The sequence below is a fragment of the Electrophorus electricus genome, chromosome 11 (assembly GCF_013358815.1).
Source record: "Electrophorus electricus isolate fEleEle1 chromosome 11, fEleEle1.pri, whole genome shotgun sequence".
Classification (NCBI taxonomy): Eukaryota; Metazoa; Chordata; class Actinopteri; order Gymnotiformes; family Gymnotidae; genus Electrophorus; species Electrophorus electricus.
The window spans coordinates 18,629,279-18,651,722 of NC_049545.1; the positions used below are offsets into that span (position 1 = coordinate 18,629,279).

The 22,444-nt window shown below is 48.6% G+C and overlaps 1 protein-coding gene across 3 annotated transcripts; it reads right to left on the reverse strand.

Annotated features, from left to right (window-relative positions):
* Nucleotides 1-139: 139 nt before the first annotated feature.
* On the reverse strand, nucleotides 140-21,731 carry pdss2 (prenyl (decaprenyl) diphosphate synthase, subunit 2). Of its 3 annotated transcripts, none has more exons than XM_027008220.2 (8): nucleotides 21,016-21,731; nucleotides 15,132-15,266; nucleotides 9,978-10,176; nucleotides 4,860-4,937; nucleotides 3,330-3,497; nucleotides 3,013-3,132; nucleotides 1,869-1,904; nucleotides 140-670 (listed from the first exon to the last, which is right to left on the reverse strand). In XM_027008220.2, the coding sequence occupies exons 1-8, from the start codon at nucleotides 21,258-21,260 to the stop codon at nucleotides 515-517; spliced, it is 1,137 nt and encodes a 378-aa protein (XP_026864021.2). In that variant the 5' UTR covers nucleotides 21,261-21,731; the 3' UTR covers nucleotides 140-514. The 3 variants fall into 3 exon arrangements, with proteins under 3 accessions (XP_026864021.2, XP_035387564.1, XP_035387565.1); XM_035531671.1 differs by having other exon boundaries at nucleotides 3,004-3,132; XM_035531672.1 differs by lacking the exon at nucleotides 21,016-21,731 and adding an exon at nucleotides 17,860-18,054 and having other exon boundaries at nucleotides 3,004-3,132.
* Between the last annotated feature and the right edge of the window lie 713 nt (nucleotides 21,732-22,444).

A 22,444-nucleotide genomic window follows, 5' to 3' on the forward strand; every position in this document is an offset into this window, starting at 1 on the left:
ATTCACATAACAGCATATACACACCTTCACACATGGGCACACTTGTACCAGTGCGCACATACCCAACCAGACACTGGCAGTCCTGCACATGCGCACACTATGGATTTGTTCTCACATTAATCACACATAGGAACGCTCCTGTTAGAAGAGGGCATATATTTTTGGTGTGTGGAGGGAAACATTATCATCAAGTGTGCTGTGCCACACTGAATCCCACAGTGATTTCCTGCTGTACTGACATCAGAAGCCTCCTCCAGTAAAATACATCAGTATTGACACACACTGCAGCGAGCGCCAACTGATCTCGCCACAGTGAGCAGCGCCCTCATCAGGACTCCACACATACATCCTCTCGTCATACACCCTCTGGTCCAAACTGCACAACCGCATTTTAAAAATGGCAACGTATGAACCAAGTCCGGAGGAACGGGCTTGGGAGGTCACTCTCCAAAACCGGTGGCCGGATTGGTCGAGGCCAATGTTCCGGGTCCTGGTTCCAGAACGGGAAGGGTCCTTAGATCTTTGTGACGGCCCCGACTAAGTTCTCCAGGGCCGAGCGTGCCTCAGAGGCCGGGAAACAGCTGATGGCTTCCATGGCCTTGCTGCCGTGGTAACTGCAGAGGTCGGCAGCCTGCTGCACCCCGGTGCCGGTCTTGACCAGGTCCCAGAGCTGGACGGGACACGAGAGAGCACATGAGCGACACGCAACATGCAGTGCAGGCAGCAACGAGCAGCCATCTGAACTCAGGCTCTTCTTCAGCAGGCAAAGGAAAAATGCAACACACTGACATTCTCAGTTAATCATGTCCAAATTAATTTGGTACGCACATGCCTAGTACAGATAAAACTCAATCCAGAGCATTCCAGAAAAAAAAAAACCCAAGACAGAGAAACATGCATGCGCACGCACGCGCACACACGGTAACACGAACAACACGCACACACATACGCACACCCACAGAGGTCCTGATGGGTTAGGACATGTTTTGCTGGAGGACATTTTGCCAAATGAATTCTGAGATGCGTTTTGCTGAAGTCCTCATGGGCTTAAAGTTAAAAACTACAGGAAAAAGCCCCAAACAAGGGTGAAAGTTGGACAGACATAAGCTGCAGTAATTCATGTCCATAGCTTGCTCAGCCTGCTGGGTTTTAAGTGCCGGTTGTTACTGGTGCGGTGGAAAAAGATTATTTTCCCCACATTGCTCTACTATTTGCATGGCTCTTGCCAAAGCACCCCACAAAACCTGTGACTTAAATTAGCTCAAGTCACAGAGCTTTTACACAGCCACCCAAAGTGTGTATGTGTTTGGGCAGCAGGGACTGTGTGCACAAGGTTAAGCAGGGTGTGAGGTGTGTATGCATCTGCGTGGGTGGGTGGGTGCGTGGGTGGGGGTGTGTGTTTGTCTGTGCCCTGATGAAGGAGAATCTCTTGTGATGCCACTGTCTCCTCTGCAAATAAACGTGCCACTCTATCCCCTAATATCCCGTTTCCACGGCGACCCGAGCTCTCTTTGTGCACTCACATTCGCTCTCTCTCTCTCTCTCTCTCTCCCCCTGTTCCTGCCCCATTCTCTTCTCATCGCTCCATCGCCCCCTCCACCTCTCTCTCTCTCCTTCTCTCCGTCTTCTCCCTCTGACTTTGGAAACCAAATTTCTAAACTTGCTATCAGTTACTGTGGCCAGACACTCTACAAATCACCTAACAGACACTAGTTCAATACACACACACACACAAAAGATACCACCTCTCTTGCATCGACTCACATTTATAGATAACCTGATTTACTATTAAGTGCAAAAACCCAAATGTTGGGAATTCCTCAGTCAAACCCAACAAGCACCCAGCAGTAAGTTGTGGAGCCACTCGCCTTTGAGTAATCTGTCCGCTTCGTCGTGCTCTGTGTCTGCGAAGAGGACAGGAGACAGAAGACTGTGTTAGTGGATCGGTGCTGATGTTTAAATTCAATCTTTCTGCTTTTTGTGGCTTACCCACCCTCCCTCAGGCTAAAATTGTACCGATTCATTTAAATCTAATATTTAGATCTATTAGTGGCCCAATATTGCCTGATGCAATAAAACAAATCCCTCAGACTGAAATGAAGCCCTGTTTAATCACTGTCCCCTCAACTTTAGTCTTGTATCAAAACATTAAAACTGTGATACTAATTAAACAAACTGGCTCTAAAACGGGTGTAAGCCAGCAGTCTGTTATAATAAATATATTATATTTTCTATTATATTAGTCTACTGTACTATATAATACATTTAAACCTGCCTTTTCAGACGGTTGTCAGTGGAAAACCGGTTTTATACTGTGCGATTACTTAGACAATCATGCTCTGTCACAGATGACAGTTGCAAACTGTTAAGACTCTTTGGTCGTGAGGTCTTTGAAAGTGTAATGTGTGGTGCTCTCCGGGGGATGACCTGGTGCCGCTGCGAACAAAGGCAACCTAAGATTATTTTAGGATGGAGTACGATATTTTGCTCCCTAATCCGGCAGCATGGCCACTGCTACGATGGCCACTAGGATGCGGACTGGGATTACACGCAACATGCACCAACTTCAAACCAATGGCGGTATAGTGACACAAAAGCGAAGTGTGTGGGACTTGAAAGAAGAACTGTGGCAGCAGAGAGAATGCCTTCTTTTGATCTTTCCTTTTGGCAAAAACAAGTCATACATGGATGACAAATATCAATTGTCTATCATTGTGGGTGAATTGCCAGAAAACTCTTTTAGCCTGACTTTCAGCACAAGATTGCATGGAGCGTCATGGAAGTTGGGCAAGATTTCAGCTACAGCATCTCGTACAATGCGACATAAACGCACAAGACAACTGGAATTGCGCAGCCTAAGTCGTCTTAAGTGCACGCAGTGTGCTGGCAGGGGACCCGGGCTGGGATCCGCATGCTCAGTGAAAACCGTCACCGTGAGCAACCGCGAGGTGCAGTTGTTGTGTGCTGAGGTGAACGGGTGGAGATGGTGGAGAATGTGAACACCTGCTGCACCTGCTGGAGCCACCCCTGGGAGCCAACCGTGAGCCGATGGAACAAGACCGGGGCCGAGTCCAGATGGAGCAGGGCCGGCTCAGCAGTGCTCCTCATGAACGGCTGCAGGTCCGAGTTCAGCTGCGCACACGCGCACGCACACACACACACACACACACACACACACACACACACACACACACACACACACACACACACACACACACACACACACACACACAGAGGTTTTAGTGGACGGGCCTCCAGACAGCAGGCCAGAGGAGCTGCCATTTGCCATGTGCCCAGGCCAGTGTGCTCTGCCAGGGCCATGGTCTCACCTTGTGCCCAAGAGCGAGGTGTTTCCCGTACTGGTAGGCCAGCCCCTGGGCCTGCGTGTCGTGCCCAGCCAGCACCATTGCTGCCTGGCAGCTCTTTGCCAGCAGTGCGCCGTGGGAAAGGAACATCTGGTCCTCCCACGATGCCACCGACAGGTTCTCCTCCTTCACCTAAGGACAGATTTAAAACACCAACAGCAATTGAAGTTCCATCTTTTTTTTTTTTTTCTCCCAGTGATCTCTGCGAGTTTTATGTGGATGTGCCGGTGCCTGCAAAACAGGTCAACACAATGAAACGAGGTGCGTCAAAATCAACTGTCTGGCACCAGCCTGTCTGGTGATATTTAATGGTCACAGACTTGAGGCACCAAAGGGATTTGCAACCAAACATGCCTGAATTATAGCAGACATTCTACTCTATAAACTCATAGTCGTGGTTTCATGCTGAATCCAGCACATAGGCGAACTGGCCCAAAACCGAGGCCCTGTCCGGTCCCTCACACGTGACACCCAGGACGCTGCTTTGAAATTAGTCCAGGTTTCAGGCCATCTAACCCCCATTTTCTGCCCTGTTAGCACGTGTGGTCGACCAGGGCCATTCGCTGGCGGCCGACTGAATACGCCGGGCCGGCCATGCGCGCCTGTCCCTGGGCTTCCATGCCTTTGAGTGCTGTCGGGCGACAAAGGCGTCCTGGGACGCGTGTTAAGACGGCGGCTTCACTTAACACCTGATCTGAGGTCGGTGCCCGAACTCGGGCTGCTCATCTACACCGCTGCGAGCAACGGACGCTGAGAAAAAGAAAAGGAAAGAAGTAGGGAAACTTTGGAACGTGAGACTGTCACTCCAAAATAGACTGAAATGGTGATAGGACTGCGTGAAGGGACACAAAGTTCTAGACTTCCTAACGATTAATACCTGTTACCTTCAGCTGAGAGGGGGGATAATCGGGCAGGCAGGCCAGGGCCTGGGCCAGGCCGGCACAGCGGGTGTAACCGGAGCTGGCGTGGAGGAGGAAAGTTGATGCGCACCTCTGCTCGGAATCCTCCCTGCTAAAAGGGGTGAGGAGAAACACGACCCTGCCCCTCAACCCCCCCCCACACACACACCTCTCCGTCTCCACGTCTCTCGCTCGTCCACACTAATCTCGTCAAATCCAGGAGGAACCCTGACGGCTGGCCGCTGCACTCTGGAGTCGTTTTTAAGTCATTATTCTCTGAGATTCCAGAGTGTCCTGTAAGTGAACTTTGGATCCAAGGCTGTTCTCTTGTGGTGGACGGAAACGTGAGTGACATCCATCCACCGCTGGGATGCGAGGCTGCTTGTTCACTCACACACACACACACGCGTGTGCAATCTGAGAAGGGTGTTTATCTACAGATGTGTTGGTGTCATTGACCTCGGCCTGACCAAGGTTAAACTCCCACAGCAAAACTCGCGCTCTCAACAACCCTCAGTCTGTTGCTTCTGCAGTCGTACCGTCTGACCGTGAGGGATGGAGGTGTGAAGGGTCAGCAGGTGGCGTGCATACTCACCTCTGCCGTGCTCTCATGGTTCTCATGGTACACACCCTGCACCAAATCTCCGATGGCACTGGAAATCAGCTCGACCACCTGAAACACAGAACACGGGTGCGGCTCAGAGATCCAGGGGAATGTTAGCATAAGGTTAGCATAGCGCAGGTAGTTAGCCAAGATGGGTTAGTGGTGTGGTATTTACGTGGTGGCCTCAGAGGTGACGACCAACAACCAACGCCCAGACAGCCAGTCAAAATAACCCCCGACTCAAGAAAGCTGAGGGTTAATGAGGCTTCTGACAGATGGCATGCGTGCATGTAAACACATACACAAACACACACACGCAAAAATATGAACCTGTCAACACACCCACTGGGGAAACCTAGAAACAAGGGAAAAAAAGTAAAAGAAAACAAATGAAGAGGAAAACAGGTGTGTGCATGCCTGATGGCCCCTAAACTGAAACAGTCTCTTCTAAAATGGTCTCACTACTCAGAGATAGTAGTAGCCAACTAGTTTCTGCAGGGGGCACTGTTCAAACCCACCCACGTAACTTTGGTGCTAAATTACCCAACGCCTGCACTTTCATAGAATTAGCCAGAGAATGTTTTATTCTCTCCTCCCAGCCTCTGCCCACTCATAGCTGCACTTAGTCTGTCAGTAGCACCCCCTCCTTACCAAGTCTGTCAGCCCCCACACACACACTCTTCTGCACAGAGTCTGTAAGTGCCCCAACATCCTCCTTTTTACCAAGTCTGTAAGCACCCTAGCAAACCCCCCCCCCCCCCCCCCACTTTACTGAGTGTTAGCCACCTCCACCTATTCCCTCCCAAGGAGCCGTCTGTCGAGGAACGTGTTCGTGAATTAGGTCTTGGAACGACTGGGACAGCAGAATGAATCACGCGCTGCTTCATTAAGTCCAGACGCTCGATTTTTCATATTTCATATTCAGTTACATGGCTCTGTTTCTCTGACTCTCCAACTTTCTCTAATACTTTTTCCCCCATGCTCTCCAACCCACCCCCACCTCTTTGCTCTCTCTCTCTCCCCCTCTCTCTCTCTCTCTCTCTCTCTCTCTGTGTGCCCTCTGCGTAATCGGATCCTTGAGGAAATATTGAGGCAATCTGACTCCTTTACCCAGAGCCCAAAAAGGACAATGCCCCTACAGTGTTACCAGATGTGCTGCCTCAAACGGTCGGTATGGGGGGGGGGGGGGGACGTGTGTGTGTGTGCATGTGTGTGCGCACGCTCGTATGCGAGATGTGGAGGGTGGGGGTGAGGCGGGGGCTTTTTTTGGAAAGTATCAGATAAGCCCTCCTCCCTCTGCCTCGTCTCATTCCCAAATCCAGCCAGTGTCTCGTTTCGCCGACAGCTCTGCGAGGGGAGGAAAGCGGAGACGGCCTCGATGGGATCCGCTTACCGTTTATACAAGTTCCGCGCCAGGAGCACATGCGCGCACGAACACACATGTACACACGTGCGCGCGTGCACGCACACACACAGACCGCCGTGCCAGGTTCTCACTTAAGAAAGCATAGTACACATCACAGATTGGTCTGAGTGGAGGGGGTTGTCTCGGGGTCCCTCCGCTAGCGAGCGAGCCTTGTGGATCTGTGCCGCCCAGCGGGAGCCGAGCGCCTGGGCTCATTTGTGCGGGCCAAGAGTGCCCGGGGCATGCCAGCCCCATGGCCTCCAGCATCCGCGCACAAACCCAAACCTCTTCAGTGCTCTTCCCCCTCATCCGCATGGGGTTCATCTCCCTTGTCAGTTCTCTTTCTGGAACATTCTAAAACCAACCACCTTCGTCTCGGTGTTTACTGAAGGATGATCTTAAAGCTGAAGATACATTCTCATGTAATAACAACAATCGTCCTATATAATATGTATTCATGACATTACAGTGGTCTGGTATTGGTATTTCTCTACACATTTTATTGAACCGATAGTTATAAAGTGATGTATAATCTTTCAAACTCTCACTTTTAGGTATTTAATTTAAACCATTCGACATTTTATCTCTGTATGTAAAACTCTAGCACCTGATTGGCTAGATGTCCTGTCTGTCATCCATCCAGATGTAGGCAGGATAAGGAAAGAGTGTGCCTTTGATCACAGCTGGTTCACACAGGTTCAGTTACAAACAACACAAACAAGAGTCACCTTTACTTACACTCACATCTCTGTGTGTGTGTGTGTGTGTGTGTGTGTGTGTGTGTGTAAAGACACAAACACTGCAGGACATTCCATTGCCCCTTTTAACCCAGTGAATAACGTGTGAATGTATGCCTCTTATTTCTAAGAGTTTTAACCAGAAACTCTGCTCATACAAACCAATATTTGAATCACAGACCTGGCTTCCTAGAAAAGGGGCACCAACCAACGCACTAAAATCTGATCCAAAATGATCTGACGCTGGCGAAGATCCACCAGGATCAAAACCTCATCTGTTAGCCTTTTAATCTTGTGAGGCTTACCCCATCTCTGCCACTAGGGGGAGCTTTAGAACGCCTCATATTAATAACCCCCTCATTACAGCTTAGGCTTCACGGCACTCTCCATTTCACCCAGGTCCAAAGACAGCATAAGGCCCACAAGACAGGGAGACAGCATGGATCTGGTTAGCTGGGACAAACAAGTAGGAACATTTTTGGGCTGAAGTTGTTTAACTTCCTCATAAAAGACTCATGCAACACATGCATATCTGGCGCCCAGTTCCTACAGTCATTTGCGAATGGTTATGTACTAATGCCATGAGCGCCATATTAAGCACTGCGAAGCAGGGACCTCAAAGGCCTACCTAAAACCCAGCCGGCCTGTTTGACTTCAGGCCGCAGTCTGCACAGATGAGGACGGTCGCCACCCTACCACCACTGCCCAACTAATATTTATGCACGCTCAAAAAAAAAAAAAGCCACTGTCCAACTGCAGCGATTTCATTTCTGTGAATGGACCAGGGAAAAAGAAAGACAGACAATCTCACTGCAAGCGCAGTCCGTGAGGTTTCACATTAAATTCCATCCAGAACCGCAGAATAGTTAGTCATCGACTTTGTCCCCCTCCAGGTTTCAGGTTCTGAAATGATGTGTTTGAATGCAGAGAGAGACGCTGAAGCAATCCACAGCATATCCCATCTTCCCTCGCAGGGGCGGACGGCCGTAAGGGACATTTGCAGAAGGCGGCCGAGGTTTACTTTAGTGCTTCTTTAAAACAAAGAGGAGTTCTCAGACATGGTGATCCAAGAGTCCCTGCAGAAGGCACACTCGCAATAACTGCCCAGTCCAGTGGACAGGCCAGGAGCCCCACTGTTTTTGTGTGTGTGCTAAAAGAGGGGCTGGGTTTTTACATCAGACAACTTGGAGCTTCCTCTGGCTTCCTTTGGAGAAACAGAGGCAGCGATGACCAGAAGCTGACCCTAATGTGTGCATGTGCATACATATGTTTAATATGTGCTCCTCTGTGTGTGTGTGTGTGTGTGTGTGTGTGTGTGTGTGTGTGTGTGTGTGTGTGTGTGTGTGTGTGTGTGTGTGTGTGTGTGTGCGTGCGCATGTAAGCGCACGTTTGCGTTGGGTACAGTTATGGCTAAAGGAAAGCAGAAGGAAAAGGGTTTATTTTCATCCTAGGAGAGGTGCATTCTATAGCTCCACTTGGTGACACAACCTGTCAGGATACTGCCTCCTGGCAAGTGGTCTGTGGGCGCACGTGAGAGAGAGAGAGAGAGAGAGAGAGAGAGAGAGAGAGAGAGAGAGAGAGAGAGAGAGAGGCAGGAAGGAGGAGATGGGCATGTGCTGGTGGATAATGTGAGAGTTTAATGAGGGATGGCTTAGACATATGCTACAGCACCAAACCATCACACACACAGACAGACACATGCACACACCAGCAAAAAAAAAACCAGAAAAACGGATATACCCATTTGTGTCTGTATGAATGAGGTTATTGTTGAGTATCTGTTGTGGAGTGTGAACACTAGTGTGTGTGTGTCCTTTGTGTCATCTATTTGTGCAATAGATATGTGATATCTGTATGCCATTGCATTTGTTTGCAACATGGCTGTGTGTGCACGCAGGTGCAGAGTGCGAGTGCGTTTAGTGTGAAGGTGCGTGCATGTGTTGCCCTGTGGGTGCAGTATTGATCTGGTGATTAAATCAGTCAGTGGTGCTCCCACGGACACCCTCATACAGCAGCAGTTAAGAGCTGTTTATCCTCTGCTGCCCGCCAGCTTATCAATACAGCCATGTGGTAACCAGATAACCTTCACTGACCTTACACACAAAAACATGCATGTGCGCACACACCAGCCACTCCATTCAATGGATGCAAAAAGCAGCCAGCCCACCCTAGAACCCCAGACTAGCTCAGACCCCCACATCTATACCAGAGCAGCAACTTGGACTGAACGTAGCGTAATAAAGCACGGACTGTTTCGGAGCTGTCCAGTGAGGAGGGGTTCTCTCTTGCTTCGCAGAAGGTTTCTTCCTTAATTCCCAAGCACTTAAGTGGAAGGTTTTGGATCTGCATTACATTCAGTCATTGCATACAGACTACTGTGTGTTCTGTATGCACTTTACACCACTAAAGAGTGCACATGCCCACACACAGATGCAAACATTCTCATACAAGCCCCCCAGAGGCAAGCACAAGCCAACAATTAAAAGCACGGCCCCTAAAGCCTCACTTCCTTACCCACATACAGGCCTTTTCACCCCACAACATCCCATTGCTGAACTCCCCTACAACACTGGTACTCTACCATTAAGACTCACTGACACAGCCTGAATACTCAAATCAACAGACAACAGGTAAACAAACCACATTATGTGGCGTGACGAACTCTGGTCTAGCCGATTATTCACACTTGAATTTTAAACAATTACTTTCATATTCATTTATCGGACCGTTATCTTTCCAATCAAAGATGTTTCATTTTAGCTTTTGCCACCATTTTTAGAATCATTGCTAAGCAGGTTTTTACACACGCTGAAGACAATGTTTCAACCATCCTCAGGAACAGCAAGAGGGTTCCCCTCTTTCACACACTTGCCTGAGTGCTGCTTAAGCATAAGCGTTTTGTATTCACTTGCAAATGTCGCCTGCATGTGCATTCTGAACCCATTCTGTCCGGGCAGGTTTGGGTACCTTGGTGTTGTTGAGCTGAGCCAATCCCGTGCAGGCATTAGCCAGCAGGAAGTCGCCGCTCAGCACGGCCATCTTGTTTCCAAACTGCATGTCTTTGAGTGGGCCGTCTGAGCATGTCCATTCCTTCAGGTTTACTATCCCACGGTGCACCAGGAACGCTGTGTGGATCAGCTCCGTTATCTCAGCCAGGCTGCGCTGACTGCGCGAGAGAGAGAGAGAGAGAGAGAGAGAGAGAGAAACAGGGGTCTGTCATGTAGTCTTTCCCTGAAGCACAGGTTAGACTCATATCAGTCAGGTATGAGTACTGGCCATGTTCAGTCCCGACCCTCACAAACATCCAACCAGATAAGCAGTAGGGTCGAAACTTCAAACAAAGCGCGGCCTCCGGAGACACCATGGAGGCAAAAGCCCCTGATGCCAGAGGGGGAGCAGTCGTGGAAGTGGGGGAGGTTGCAGGTACTGGCTCTTATCATTCACATTAGAGAACATCAGTTCCTCTTCACCCATCAGACGAGAGAAAGAAAGAAATAAAGAGAGAGTGAGAGAATCATCCCTCCTCCACCCACCCAGGAGCTGAAGCCCTAATCTCGTGTTGATTTGCCAGCCGCAGAGCCATAATCAGAGCTGTGTCCCATCGCATCGCCGCGCTCGTAACCGGCCGAGACGAGGGGCGGCAGCAACATGCAGAATCGATGTTGCTGATGACCACTTAGCCATTAGCCCCCAACGTGTGGCGCTTTAAAAAAAAATAAAAATTTTGAAAAAGAGGGGGGGAAAAGAGGGAAAAATCCCTAATGAGATGACACCGGTCAGGCCCACACGTCCGTAAGCAGCCTCCTAATTACACATTAGATGCGCGGCCGAGCGGCGTCGTTAAGGGTTACTCCTCACTGCCGCCACCGTTGATTTCTTTCCATTTAATCACATCTATTGTCCGCAGGGACTGTTCACCGGGCACGCGGGTGAGCCCGGGCACGCGAGCGACACGGACGAGGAGACTCTGCGAGATCTGCCAATCATACGCAGGCGCCTTGGGAGATCAGCCGGCCCATACGGGTCAGTGTTACCAGGCTTCTAGTTCCATTTCTTTTTGGACGTATCGTTAGCACAGATTCGTTCTGTAGGACAATGGGGAAACTGGTGTTACCGGGGCACCAAAACCACCTTTGCACACCTGGAGAAACTCTCCATCTGCCTCTCTGCAGGACCTCTCTGTGAGGGACCCCCTGTCGGCACTTGGAGGCCTCTACCGGTCGTAACCGTCACTCGCTCCATTTCCTCCGAGACACAGAGATTAGATTCCGGAAGAAAACCCACCTCCTCCAAGCGAAGCCTACAGCCACGACGCCTAGACTGTTATGCTGCCCGCGGTTTACCCGGCTGACCATACGGGCCACAAACGAGCACCGGGCTCGGAAGTCTCCTCGCTCGAGGGCCACGGCGGGAACGGAACCTTCCGGCGAGTCTGAGCAGTTCTCTGCGTAGAAGAACCTCACCCATCTCCCAAAGCAAGCGCCTCGACGCCCGCCTTTCATATTTCCCCCGCTAATGAGGTACGGGGGGACAACATGGCCGCGTTGCTGTCTGAATTGGAAAAGACGGATTTCGTATGGCGCAAGACGGGAATAACAAGCTGTTTAGAGGTGTCAAAATCCATTCCAGCAAGGAAATGTGACTGGCACATAGCATTTGGACACGCCTGCGTAGGTCTTGGGTATGGGCACCTGAACACGATAATTGTCGGCACCTTTTAACGCTACAGGAAAGGCCTTTCAAAACTGAACAACATCCATTAAATGAACAGTGTCTGTGTGCAGCGACTGAGCCAGTCAAATCTAAATCGCATTTTCTGCCCAAATTTTCCTTTTGGTGCCACTGTGTGTTGGAGCTGGTGGGAGGGGCAGCATGGTGAGTATAAATAGCTTTGGGACTCAGTTGCATAGCAACCGATGCCACGGCGCAGAGGGGTTCCGCCCCTGACACGCCCCCTTTCTCAGTCTGCTCCATTTTCTCTGCAGATTTAACTCTTGATGCACAACCATACGTAGGGTGTGTGTGTGGGCAAGGAAGTTTGCAGTGTGCAAAAAATCTGGAGGGGGAGGGGAAATTACTTTATACACACACATGCATGCAAGCAGTCACACACACTCACAGTCTACGGGCTATCCTGCACACCTAACATTACCAAACTCCTATCCTGGTGACGCCCACCATTCCAGAACATCTCTGGCCAACGAGTGCCACTGTATAAAAACCAAAGCTCAGTGTGTCTCACACACACACACACACACACACACACACATACACACACACACACACACACACACACACACACACACACACACACACACACACACACACATGAATAGCTCGCATCATTATTACAGTAATGGAGAATAGCCCAGTAGTTTCAGTCTGCCCAGGCATCCTTCCACCAACAAGAAAGAAGGGCAAGCCCTAAAACTGCGCCCAAATGCCCCTCCGTGATCAGGCAGGTTAGAATGACTGGTGTGTATGTGGGCGATGGTCTTGTTTTGCCTGAAAAGAGGGGCCAGGTTGCCTGGTTTGAATTACTGGCCTATGGAGGCCACTCCTCAGTAGCTCCGCCCACCCAAGGCCCTCGGCCCACCCAAGAAGGGTGAAGAGAGAGAGAGAGAGAGAGAGAGAGAGAGAGAGATGGAATTAGAGCAGTAAAGAAAGACAAAAGGTAGAGAGGGAGAGAACAAATGCATAAGCGTGGGGTTCCCACAGTCCCTTGCCCCTCAGGCTCATCCTCACCCTGGGAAAGCTCCCAGAGCAGTAAGCCTGCTCCACAGCTGGCCTCCGGCGGGACGCGCTAGCAGCCCCTTCTGGGTGCCGTGCGGAGCATTCGAAGGAGACGTGGTGTGTGCGGTGGCGAAGAGAGTGGTTGTAATCAAAGAGAATCCACTCAACTTCATATCTGTCACTGTCCTCATCATGACCATCTGTCAAACATCTGCATGTTGCACAAAGATTTTCCCTCACAACCACACACGATTCCATGCACAGACATACACAGTGCATGAGTATTTCTCCCCAAACACTCACTGATTCAAATATGCATGTGCACACATTACACAAACATCTCTCTCTCTCAAAATAAAAAAAACCAAAAACAACAACAACAAATACATGCGCAGCATCAGACAGTGGTGGCAAAGCAGGGGATGTTTTACAAATGCTGTGTGTCAAATGGGTGGAGTGCAGCCGACTGCTCCATCCATCAACACACACACACAAAATCACAGAGACTGTGGGTCTACACTGTCCTACACACACACACACACACACACACACACACACACACACACACACACACACACACACACACACACACACACACAATTTGGGAGAGGGAGACTTCTTCATCCCCGTTTCCATGACGCCCACATCCCAGCAATGGAATCACGAGGTCACTTCCTGTTGCCACTCCAAGAACAGTGGAGCGGCTGTGGGCGGATGAGTGACGGTGAGGGAAGGAAAAAAGCAGACGAGTACGGTGATGAGTGCGAGCCCCTCCCCCATCCTGCTGTGACACTCTCCCTGTGGTGGCAGGAGAGCCAGTCAAGAGAAAGAGTTCATTCAGACCTCTCTCTCCCACACACACACACACACACACACACACACACACACACACACACACACACACAAGGAACGCACGTGCTCACACGCGTGCGCGCACTCGCTGACACACACGTGCTTACATGCAAGCTCATTTACACATGCCCACACGAACACAAATGTGCAGTCACAGTCACACGTGTGCTCTCACGGAGACACACGCGCTCGCACACACTCACAGGCTGCCAAATTAAACAGTTGCTTCTGGTAACTGCTTGGTACCAGGGCCAAGGGATCCCCACACACACACACAGAGACACACACACACACACACACTATAACTCAAAATACTTCATAGCCTGTGTAGAGGAACTCTCCTTCAGACAGTCCAAATTATGACACACACACACACACACACACACACACACACACACACACACACACACACACACCCACCCCTCTGTGTGTTTGAGAGGACAGTACGCGTGAGTGTGTTAAAACGCACGTGTACATTATAAATAGATGGAAACCCTCCACCCCAAACACAAACAATTTAGAAAACAATGCGTAGTCATAAAAAGTGGAAACACCCAAATTTCAAAAGGTTTTGTAACTTTTAAATTTAAATTAATTAATTTCCAAACTACATTCTGACCATTTTTATAGCATTTTTGCCTCTTCTTTACCCAGGTTTAAAGCACAGAGGACCACAGGTTAATTTGGCTTTGCAAAAACATCCAAATATCTCCATCTAGAATTCCCCTAAACAACTAAACGTGACTGTGGCAGAAGTCTCCGTGACGACCCCGTGAGTTCGCCGCTTCTGTTTTGCTGCATGCCATTTAAGAAAGAAATGAAAAAGAACACACGCCAGCCCCTGAGGTGATGCACGTGTTGAAAACTTGGAGGCGAGCAGTAAGATTAACTCTAGCCGGCAGGAAGCATTTTTAAAAAGTGTGGCAAACTCCCTTTCTTCATCCGCTGCCTGAGCTCAGGTGAACGTTACATAAAGACGTTCTCGAGAAGAAAACAAATGCTGAGGTTCTCAGAGGTACCTGTTCAAATAAACAAGCACATACACACAGACACACCCTGACACTCCCCCACACGGATGCGCGCACATACGCACTCTCTCTCACACACACACACACACACACACACACACACACACACACACACACACACACACACACACACACACACACAGTCTTTCAGTTTCTTAAATTGTGCTCCATTACTCTGTCCAACCTCCTCCTTCTCTGTCTCTCCCCCCAAGCCTCCTCCAAGTCACATGACCTGCATGTGTGAGGTGGCAATCACTTGTCACTAATGACCAGAGCTGAGGGCTATTAAACATTCAGACTGAGAGAAAGCGAAGGAAAGAGACAGAGATAGAGAGACCGAGAGAATGAACAAAAAACCAACCAACCGAGACAGAAAGAATGGGTCAGAGAAAGCGAGAGGATGACGCCGAGCTGGCCTGCGTGTCAGCGTGTCAACACCAAGAGAGACAGGGAGGTGTTTGCGAGGCGTCTGGCGTGGGATGTTGGGGGGGTAGTTAGGAGCCCATACCTGGGGTAGATGCCGCTGACCATGTCTTGCAGGAGGGTGTCCGTGGCGGGGCTACCTGGACCCGCCGCTTTGGAAATGAGCAGCACCACCAGGCCTCGCAACTGCAGACTGTGCTTGCTGTCATACACGAATCCCCTGTCCAGAGAGAGAGACAGAGAGAGAGAGGTTAGAGGTTAGACAAAGCAAAACCCTTTTATTTACAATATTTTCAATTTTGGAATTGACACTTTTGGGTCCTGAAGTCCTGGAGACGTGCTGAGAAACTCCAGAGCATGTGAACTTGCCACGCACGCACTTCTGCCCGTCCCCCCAGACAGGACACACCGCTGACTGGGCACAGTCACACTCTGCTCAACCACTGGTCTCCTCGCTAACCAAACACAAGAACCGAGATGAGCCAGAATACAAAACCACAACACACTCACAGGGATATTCGTGTACGGGCCATTTTTTAAAAACACAACAGCAAATAAAAACATTATAAAAACTGAAAATCAATGTTTAGGATTTCTTGTACTTGCAATTGCAATATTTTGACAAACTTAGCATCTAGCATAGAACTCTTGGCTGAGAGCCCTCGAGCTGCTTCCGAGTCTAGACTCGGTCTGGACTCGAGGCAAAGCCCCTTTTTCTGGAACCTGTTGATAGGAATTATGATGCTGACTGACTTCACATGGGGAGAGGGCTCCATCCACCACCTCAAAGTGCTCTCCCCAGGCTACAAATAACTATCTCCACTTTCTCCTCCTGAAACTATGGCTCAGAGGCATGCTTTAAACGGGACATTCAGTTCCCAGGGTGACCCGCTGCAGCCATCCTGCCAGCTTGGAAAAACCCCTCAAAAGCTCAGCCAGACAATCCGGAGCAGGTAAATAAATAAATAAATAGATAGATAGACAGATAAATAATGACAGCCCAAACAGGAACTCATGGTAGGAGAACCAACCAGGCAATTACATCACCCCTGTTGCTTTTGGCTCACTGTGTGATGGTGGTATGGATGTGTTCAAGCTAGCCATAAACCCGTTGACTTAAGACAGCATTTCTGGTACCTCTGCTCGTCAAAGGGAAGGTTCTAAACTCTGGCCTGGTTCTGACTCACATGCAGAGTGGGCACCAGGCAATCTTACTGAGACTTACGGGGTCATTAATTGAAATCACAGGCTATTCTTCAGAGATGAAATGCATCAGTATGTGCTTAGCACGCTTTAAATCCCAAACTCAGTACTGCATAAAATAATTACAATCATCATTTTGGCAACAGAAATCGCACAGCCCTTGAACAGAATCATTTATACAGAAGTTATGCTGTGCAAACGTGTCACTCAGTACCAGATGCTTCAGCATGGCACTGTGGCAATTTAGTGAAGAACTGTCTGAACAGGACTATGACACAGAGCCAGGGGTGTGTGCACGCGCATGTGTGTGGGCGTGTTTGTTTGCCTGTGTACCTGGGCTTCCCACCACCATGGCAGAAAACCCCCATAATGCTCAGTAATTGTATGCAAATGAGATGTGCAGAATGCTTGCCTAATGAGGTGACATGCTGTCCAATCTCTCTCTCTCTCTCTCTCTCTCTCTCTCTCTCTCTGAAATGGTGCACTCCATTTGTCCTTCTTGCTAAATAAATAAATAAATAATATCCTCTCCGTCTCTTTCTCTCAACCAGCATAATTAAACCTGCGGGTCAGAGGACTTTGGTTTTACCAGCCAAACTGTCTTTTAACAATGTCATTAATTTGCTGGGGCGATGGAGATTAGTGCTTGTTCTTTTAAGGGAATAGGAGGCAGACGTGCTAACCACGCTGACCTGCTCACCTTTCTTTCAGACAAACTGTCACATGCCACAGCTGCTCCGTCTTCAAACACCTCAGGACAGGTCTACACAACAGAGCAGGTCTGTCAGCTCACTTTGAATTAATTATATAAAAAGTGTGCGCGTATGGAGCAGAAACTGGCAAACTGAAAAACGGACATGGTGGAACTGTGACATTGCAGCATGACTGCCGTTTCTGCTCCAGAACAACGAAGGATAAGCTGAGGTAGGCGTGTGTCAGCATGACAATCTAAGGAGCAGTGCAGCAAGTGGTGTCACCGAGCTTTGAACAGTGAAACGTTGATGGAAACGGTCAGATTATTCCCATTTCAAAAGTGACTTAAACCGCAGTCTTATTGCATAGTGGCCTGAATCAACACAGAATCACAATGCAGCCATGTTTCTCTCAAAAGGCACTTGCACTAGGGTTATCACTCATGGCAGCAGCCAATGACATGGTCCAGCAGCAAAAAGGGAGGGGCCAAGACCCTCTGGGGATACGGTAGAATTGGTCTGGATAATTGGCTGGGCAAGAGGAGAGCGCCAGCCAAGGTAAGACGCAGAAGCTTAAAGCAGCGCACATCCCTGGTGAGGACACCTTGTGCCACGCAAACAGAAATATGCAGCACACTGAAGAATGAGGAACAATTAAAAAAAGAAGACCACTGTGTGACACTGCCTCTCTTCCACCCACGTGCAGCCAAGTTCATCTGCGAACTTCCCACAGGCTTTTTAAGATCAGCAGAGCTTGTGACAAGCGTTTGGTTCATGCCCCGCTGTTTCAGTCAATTATTACTTAGAAGACACTATGAAGACACATGGTATCAAGACTGGCTTTGCAGGTGTATTGATTAACTGTGGTCGGAGGTTGTAGGGCGCATTGTGTCCCCCCTCCCCCTTTTTTTGAGACACCTCTCGTTTCCTTGGCGATAAAAGTGTGGCATTCCTGTGGCGACGGCGGCTGCGATGTCGTCTCTAGGGGAGAGAACCGCTCGTCATGAATCAGTGCCGCGGTAACGGAGATGAGCTGACAGGCAGCCACGCCCCCTACCACACAAGCCAGACTCCACACCTCCTCACGACCTCTCTACCCTTCAGCAGAGAAAGACAGACAGCAAGAGATAGAGAAACAATGAACGCTAGGAGATAGAAAGAGACAAAGGAAGACATGACAAAAAAGAAAAACAGAAACAGAATTTAACTGCTGGAGAAAAAAAACCTTTACAATCTTGCTCAAAGTCATAATTATCTTACCCTTTTTTTGGTAACAGTCCTTCTGTTCCACTTACTTCACAACTCATAAATAATAGCTAAATTCCCCAACAACAATCTGTGCAGAAATCAATCCCACAATATTAGGCTGAGCTAGAGACACGGAAGAGGGAAGAAAGGCATTGCAGACAGTTCTATATGAAGACTCAGCTTAAGAGAGCCGGATTGTAAGGTGATGTTTCAGTCTTGCAAGCAGCATACACCATTAACCCTTAACAATAATGGTCCTTTCCCATTTCTATCTATCTATCTATCTATCTATCTATTTGTTTATTTATTTGCATCTTGCTAGCAGCAGTAAGCGCTGCTGAATGCCGGTATGTCACGTCACCTGAGCTGTGGAACCACCGCCAAGCTGCGGAACCACCCACGCTTTAACAATCGGTGGCTGGTCTCCTAACGTAACGCCCTGTCTACTCAGCACAAGAAGAGAGTAAAGCGCACCGCCAGTGTGCTGCGCACGAGTTGGCCCACACAACCCTCGCTGCAACCCTCGCGCTCCGCACCAACCCCCCGCGACTGCCGCGTAGCCACTTTTTAAGAATGAACAGGAGGCTGAAGACAGGGAGGGGTCCGCCCGTGACCTGCCCGTCTGCCGAGGCTGGTGTTTCTGTGCCTGTCGTGCCTTGGCCAAGGAGACGAGGAGGGAAAGGTGAGAAGCCCGACTCGGTGCTGACACCGGGCCGGCTGGAGGGGTGGAGGGGGGTAGGGTCTCCTCCAGTCTTCCTCCACCCCAACACCCAAATGGATTGTCATATCAGATTTAGGTGTATAGGTTATTACACCCTTGGGCTCTAGTTTCCAGTACTGTCGTCTGGATGGGCCAGATTGGGTTCCGGTTATTTCTCTGCCACCCCCCACCGCACCCCACCCAAACTAAACCTCACTTTCTCTGTAACCATCATTCCAAGTGTCATTCCAACAGAGGGCATCTGAGGTTGTTTTTTTTTTATTTAAACATGAAGCTGTGACTGTCGCTTTGTATGGACCAAATCCACAGCTAGTTCTACTCAGTTGGACAGGTGGGGAGGAATAAGACACTACGCCCCAAAGGGGTTTGAAAAAGAGTGTCTCTGGCTGGACAGCCGTCTTTTCCCCATCATTTGGAAGTTACTCTGACAGCAGGACTTGCAAAGTCGGAATTTCGTGTGGAGCATTAAAAAAAAAAAAAAGTCAAAAGGGAGCGAAGTGTGTATTAATACCTAATGCTACACCAGCATTTAACACTAGTGCCTGTCTGTAACCAACAAGATGGACTGGGTTCCTTTCTCTGCATCTTTTTGTCTGGTCAGTCATTAGTTTTGTGCACCTGTCAATCTCTCGTTTGGCCTGCAGAAAGCCAGAGTGCAAGTGCCAGCTATAGCCACAGGGGGGAGCCTCTTTGTGCAGTGCCTTGGTAACGGCAAAGTAGTGAAACATGAAGACAGGCCAAAAGGATTAATCAAACAGCATGCACTTAAGAGGAGTTCTGCACTTCCATGATTCACCCAGAGCGCTTTACTTTATGATTAACCCTGAATCGTCAAATTATTACAATATGCACAAGAATGGACCTCCTGTTTTCTCTGCTTTGAGGTTAGTGAAGAGTTTCCGTCATTCAAAGCTGCATGTTTCACAGCATTTCAAGTCGTCGTGTGTCCCCCCCCCCCGTCTCATTTCATCTCTGGGTAGCTTACTTAAATTCCCATTATACGTTACTGAACTGCACGCCTGCAATACGTTTTCAAGGCTACTGTCTCTGCTGAGGCAGCAAGGATGTCTTAGGTTCTCCAGAAAAAATGAACAAATAACTTATGTTCAATAGCTTGAGGACTTAATTCTAATTTCTTAAATAATAAAGGACAACGATCAGATGTGGTTTCATGAGCTGAGCAGTAAGGACTGCAAAGCAAATAAAAAGTGTGTTTGCTGCAACTTTTGCTCAGATCATTAATTAGCGCTCAGCCTAAGAACCTCTGATTGGCATAGTGGTTCAGTGGAGAGTTAATTAGCTTTATAAGCATGATTGGAAGTGTGACTCCTAAACCTTGTTCTGTTTTTCCAGCAATTTCAGCAACTCCAATGCTCATCAAGGCATTCAGATGTAGAACAGAGGTACAAGTGAATGTAATAGCAAGGGATTATGATTATATAAGCCAGACTCTGACTCATGCTGCTGTCACTGATCTTCAGGCAGTTGCTTCAAGAAATTGGCTAGTCTTTAGAAGCCCTTTCACTTCAAAGACCTGCTGCTGTTATACACCCTCATTCCTTACACATGTAACTACACATCTTTCATGTTAGTTTCTGAATAACACTCCTTAGGGTTAATAACATGAGTCTGGAATTTAAGAAGTTAACGTGACAATAAGATGGGGTGTATGATTGATATAGTTAACAAACAGAACGACAAATTGACTTTAGCAAAGTAAATAAAACCAGTGACCCAGCACAAAGTTGTGCTGCACAAAGTTGTGCGAAGTACAACGCAACTATTCATAAATCTGAATCCAAGTAGTCCAAATCAGCATGTTACGTCTATCAATAATACTACGAGAAAGATGAACAACGGGAATGTTATCCGACCAACTACTGTCGACAATAGGCACTGGTTAATTTAACACAATAACCTGTCCAGGTACAACCTGTCCACCCGTTTCCATAAACTGACCGGTCAGCTGACCCAAGTACCGATAACCGCCCTTCGGTTCAAACGTCTACCGGGTACAAGGACGCCGAACGCCTGGACTAGACCGAGCCGTTTAACGTGGTCCGCGTTGCCAAGCGACGAACGCGCGAGGACGCCGCGCGCCGTACCTGGCGGTGTTCAGCAAGGGGTGCTTGGTCCCGGCCAGTTTCCTCACGTGCATGGCCACGTTGCTAAGCTCGTCGCTGAGGAGGCAGCGCAGGCTCATGAAGGAGGTGGGGTACCCCACGATCTTCTCCGCGTCCGAGACGACTCGAGTCCAAGCAGGGGGCGAAGGGGTGGAGGAGAAGACGCTTAAACTGCGCGGCGCTCGGCTTACCAAGCCGACGGAAGGGAGGCGTGACCACACCGCCATCCTGTAAATGGCAGCTAAAGTTTCCAGCTACTTGCTTTCTAGCTAACCTAAACTCTATTTTATAGCTAAATTAGCGAGCGTTGGGTGTCCAGTTAGAAAAGGGGCTCGGTGCATACGAGTGTGGACGTATCCGTGTCCATTGATGCCGACTACGACTTTCTAAGACTTATATGTTAGCCAGCTAAGCTAATGCTAGAGACAATTCTTTGAATAATGTCGGGTAGCTAGCTAGCAGTCATTGCTACTCCCAATGTCACCTCGTTATAGAACGAAACATAGCTTTTCCCGAGCCCAGTACTGCTTCCTCTCGTCAAACAATACTTCCACTTCTGTTTCTCTTTAATAGTCCACAGCGAAACGCTTTTGTGGCAAATAAAGACTTGCTTCACTGGCTCAAGTATCACAAGAAATGTAGATGCCTCAAAGCCGCCATCTTTGAAGACTCGATTTACGGCTTGTCGTAAAAGTAAGAAGGACCCCGTCTTTCACCCCCCCACCCCCCCTCACAACAAATCAATACCCAGAGCTTTGCTTACACACTCACTGCAAGAACTGTCAAGTCTAGTGTTATCAGAGCAATAAGAATGGGTTATTTTTAATACTAGATCATCATAACTGCTGTCACGACTTCTTTGGCTACATATCTGTACATCTTCATGGAGAGGTTTTAAATTACTTCTCTAATTTCTCATCTCGGCTTATTTTAAATCTTTTTCTCGGCTGATTGGAACAGCATATGTCTGTGCCTACATGCTGTAGAGTCATTTCATGATAATCCTTCACATTAGACTCCTGGCCAGTCAAGTTAGTCCCAAAATAGCAGACGGGAAAACAGCCCAGTGTTAAGTGAAGATAGAGGGGATTTCACTAAACTGCAAGTTCCCACTTAATGCCAAAAAATAACTTTAAAAAGCACAGCTACACGTGTGTAGTCTCGCCACCATGACAGCATGGTTGTGGAAAGTAGGCTAGCTCAGCGGGGCCTTGTCGCTTATGCAGTTTCACACAGTGAAAACATGAACTCTGATCATCATTTTCAGGACTGTCGCAGTTGAACTGAAGTATGTGAATGTTTATTGATATCACAAGCCTTTAATTCATTGATCATATAGCCTGTAGCTTGTGATTTTTGTTAATTAAATAACTAATCTCTAAATAATGTCTTTGCACTATACAGAAAATTT

What these genes read in the sequence shown, in the direction of transcription:
- pdss2 (XM_035531671.1), bottom strand. Translation starts at nt 21,260, where the DNA reads ATGGCGGTGTGGTCACGCCTCCCTTCCGTCGGCTTGGTAAGCCGAGCG. An exon ending in CCCTTGCTGAACACCGCCAG is followed by an intron (nt 15,267 to 21,015) that starts GTACGGCGCGCG and finishes CTCTCTGGACAG; the next exon opens with GGGATTCGTGTATGACAGCA. An exon ending in CTCAGCTCAACAACACCAAG is followed by an intron (nt 4,938 to 9,977) that starts GTACCCAAACCT and finishes TCTGTGTTTCAG; the next exon opens with GTGGTCGAGCTGATTTCCAG.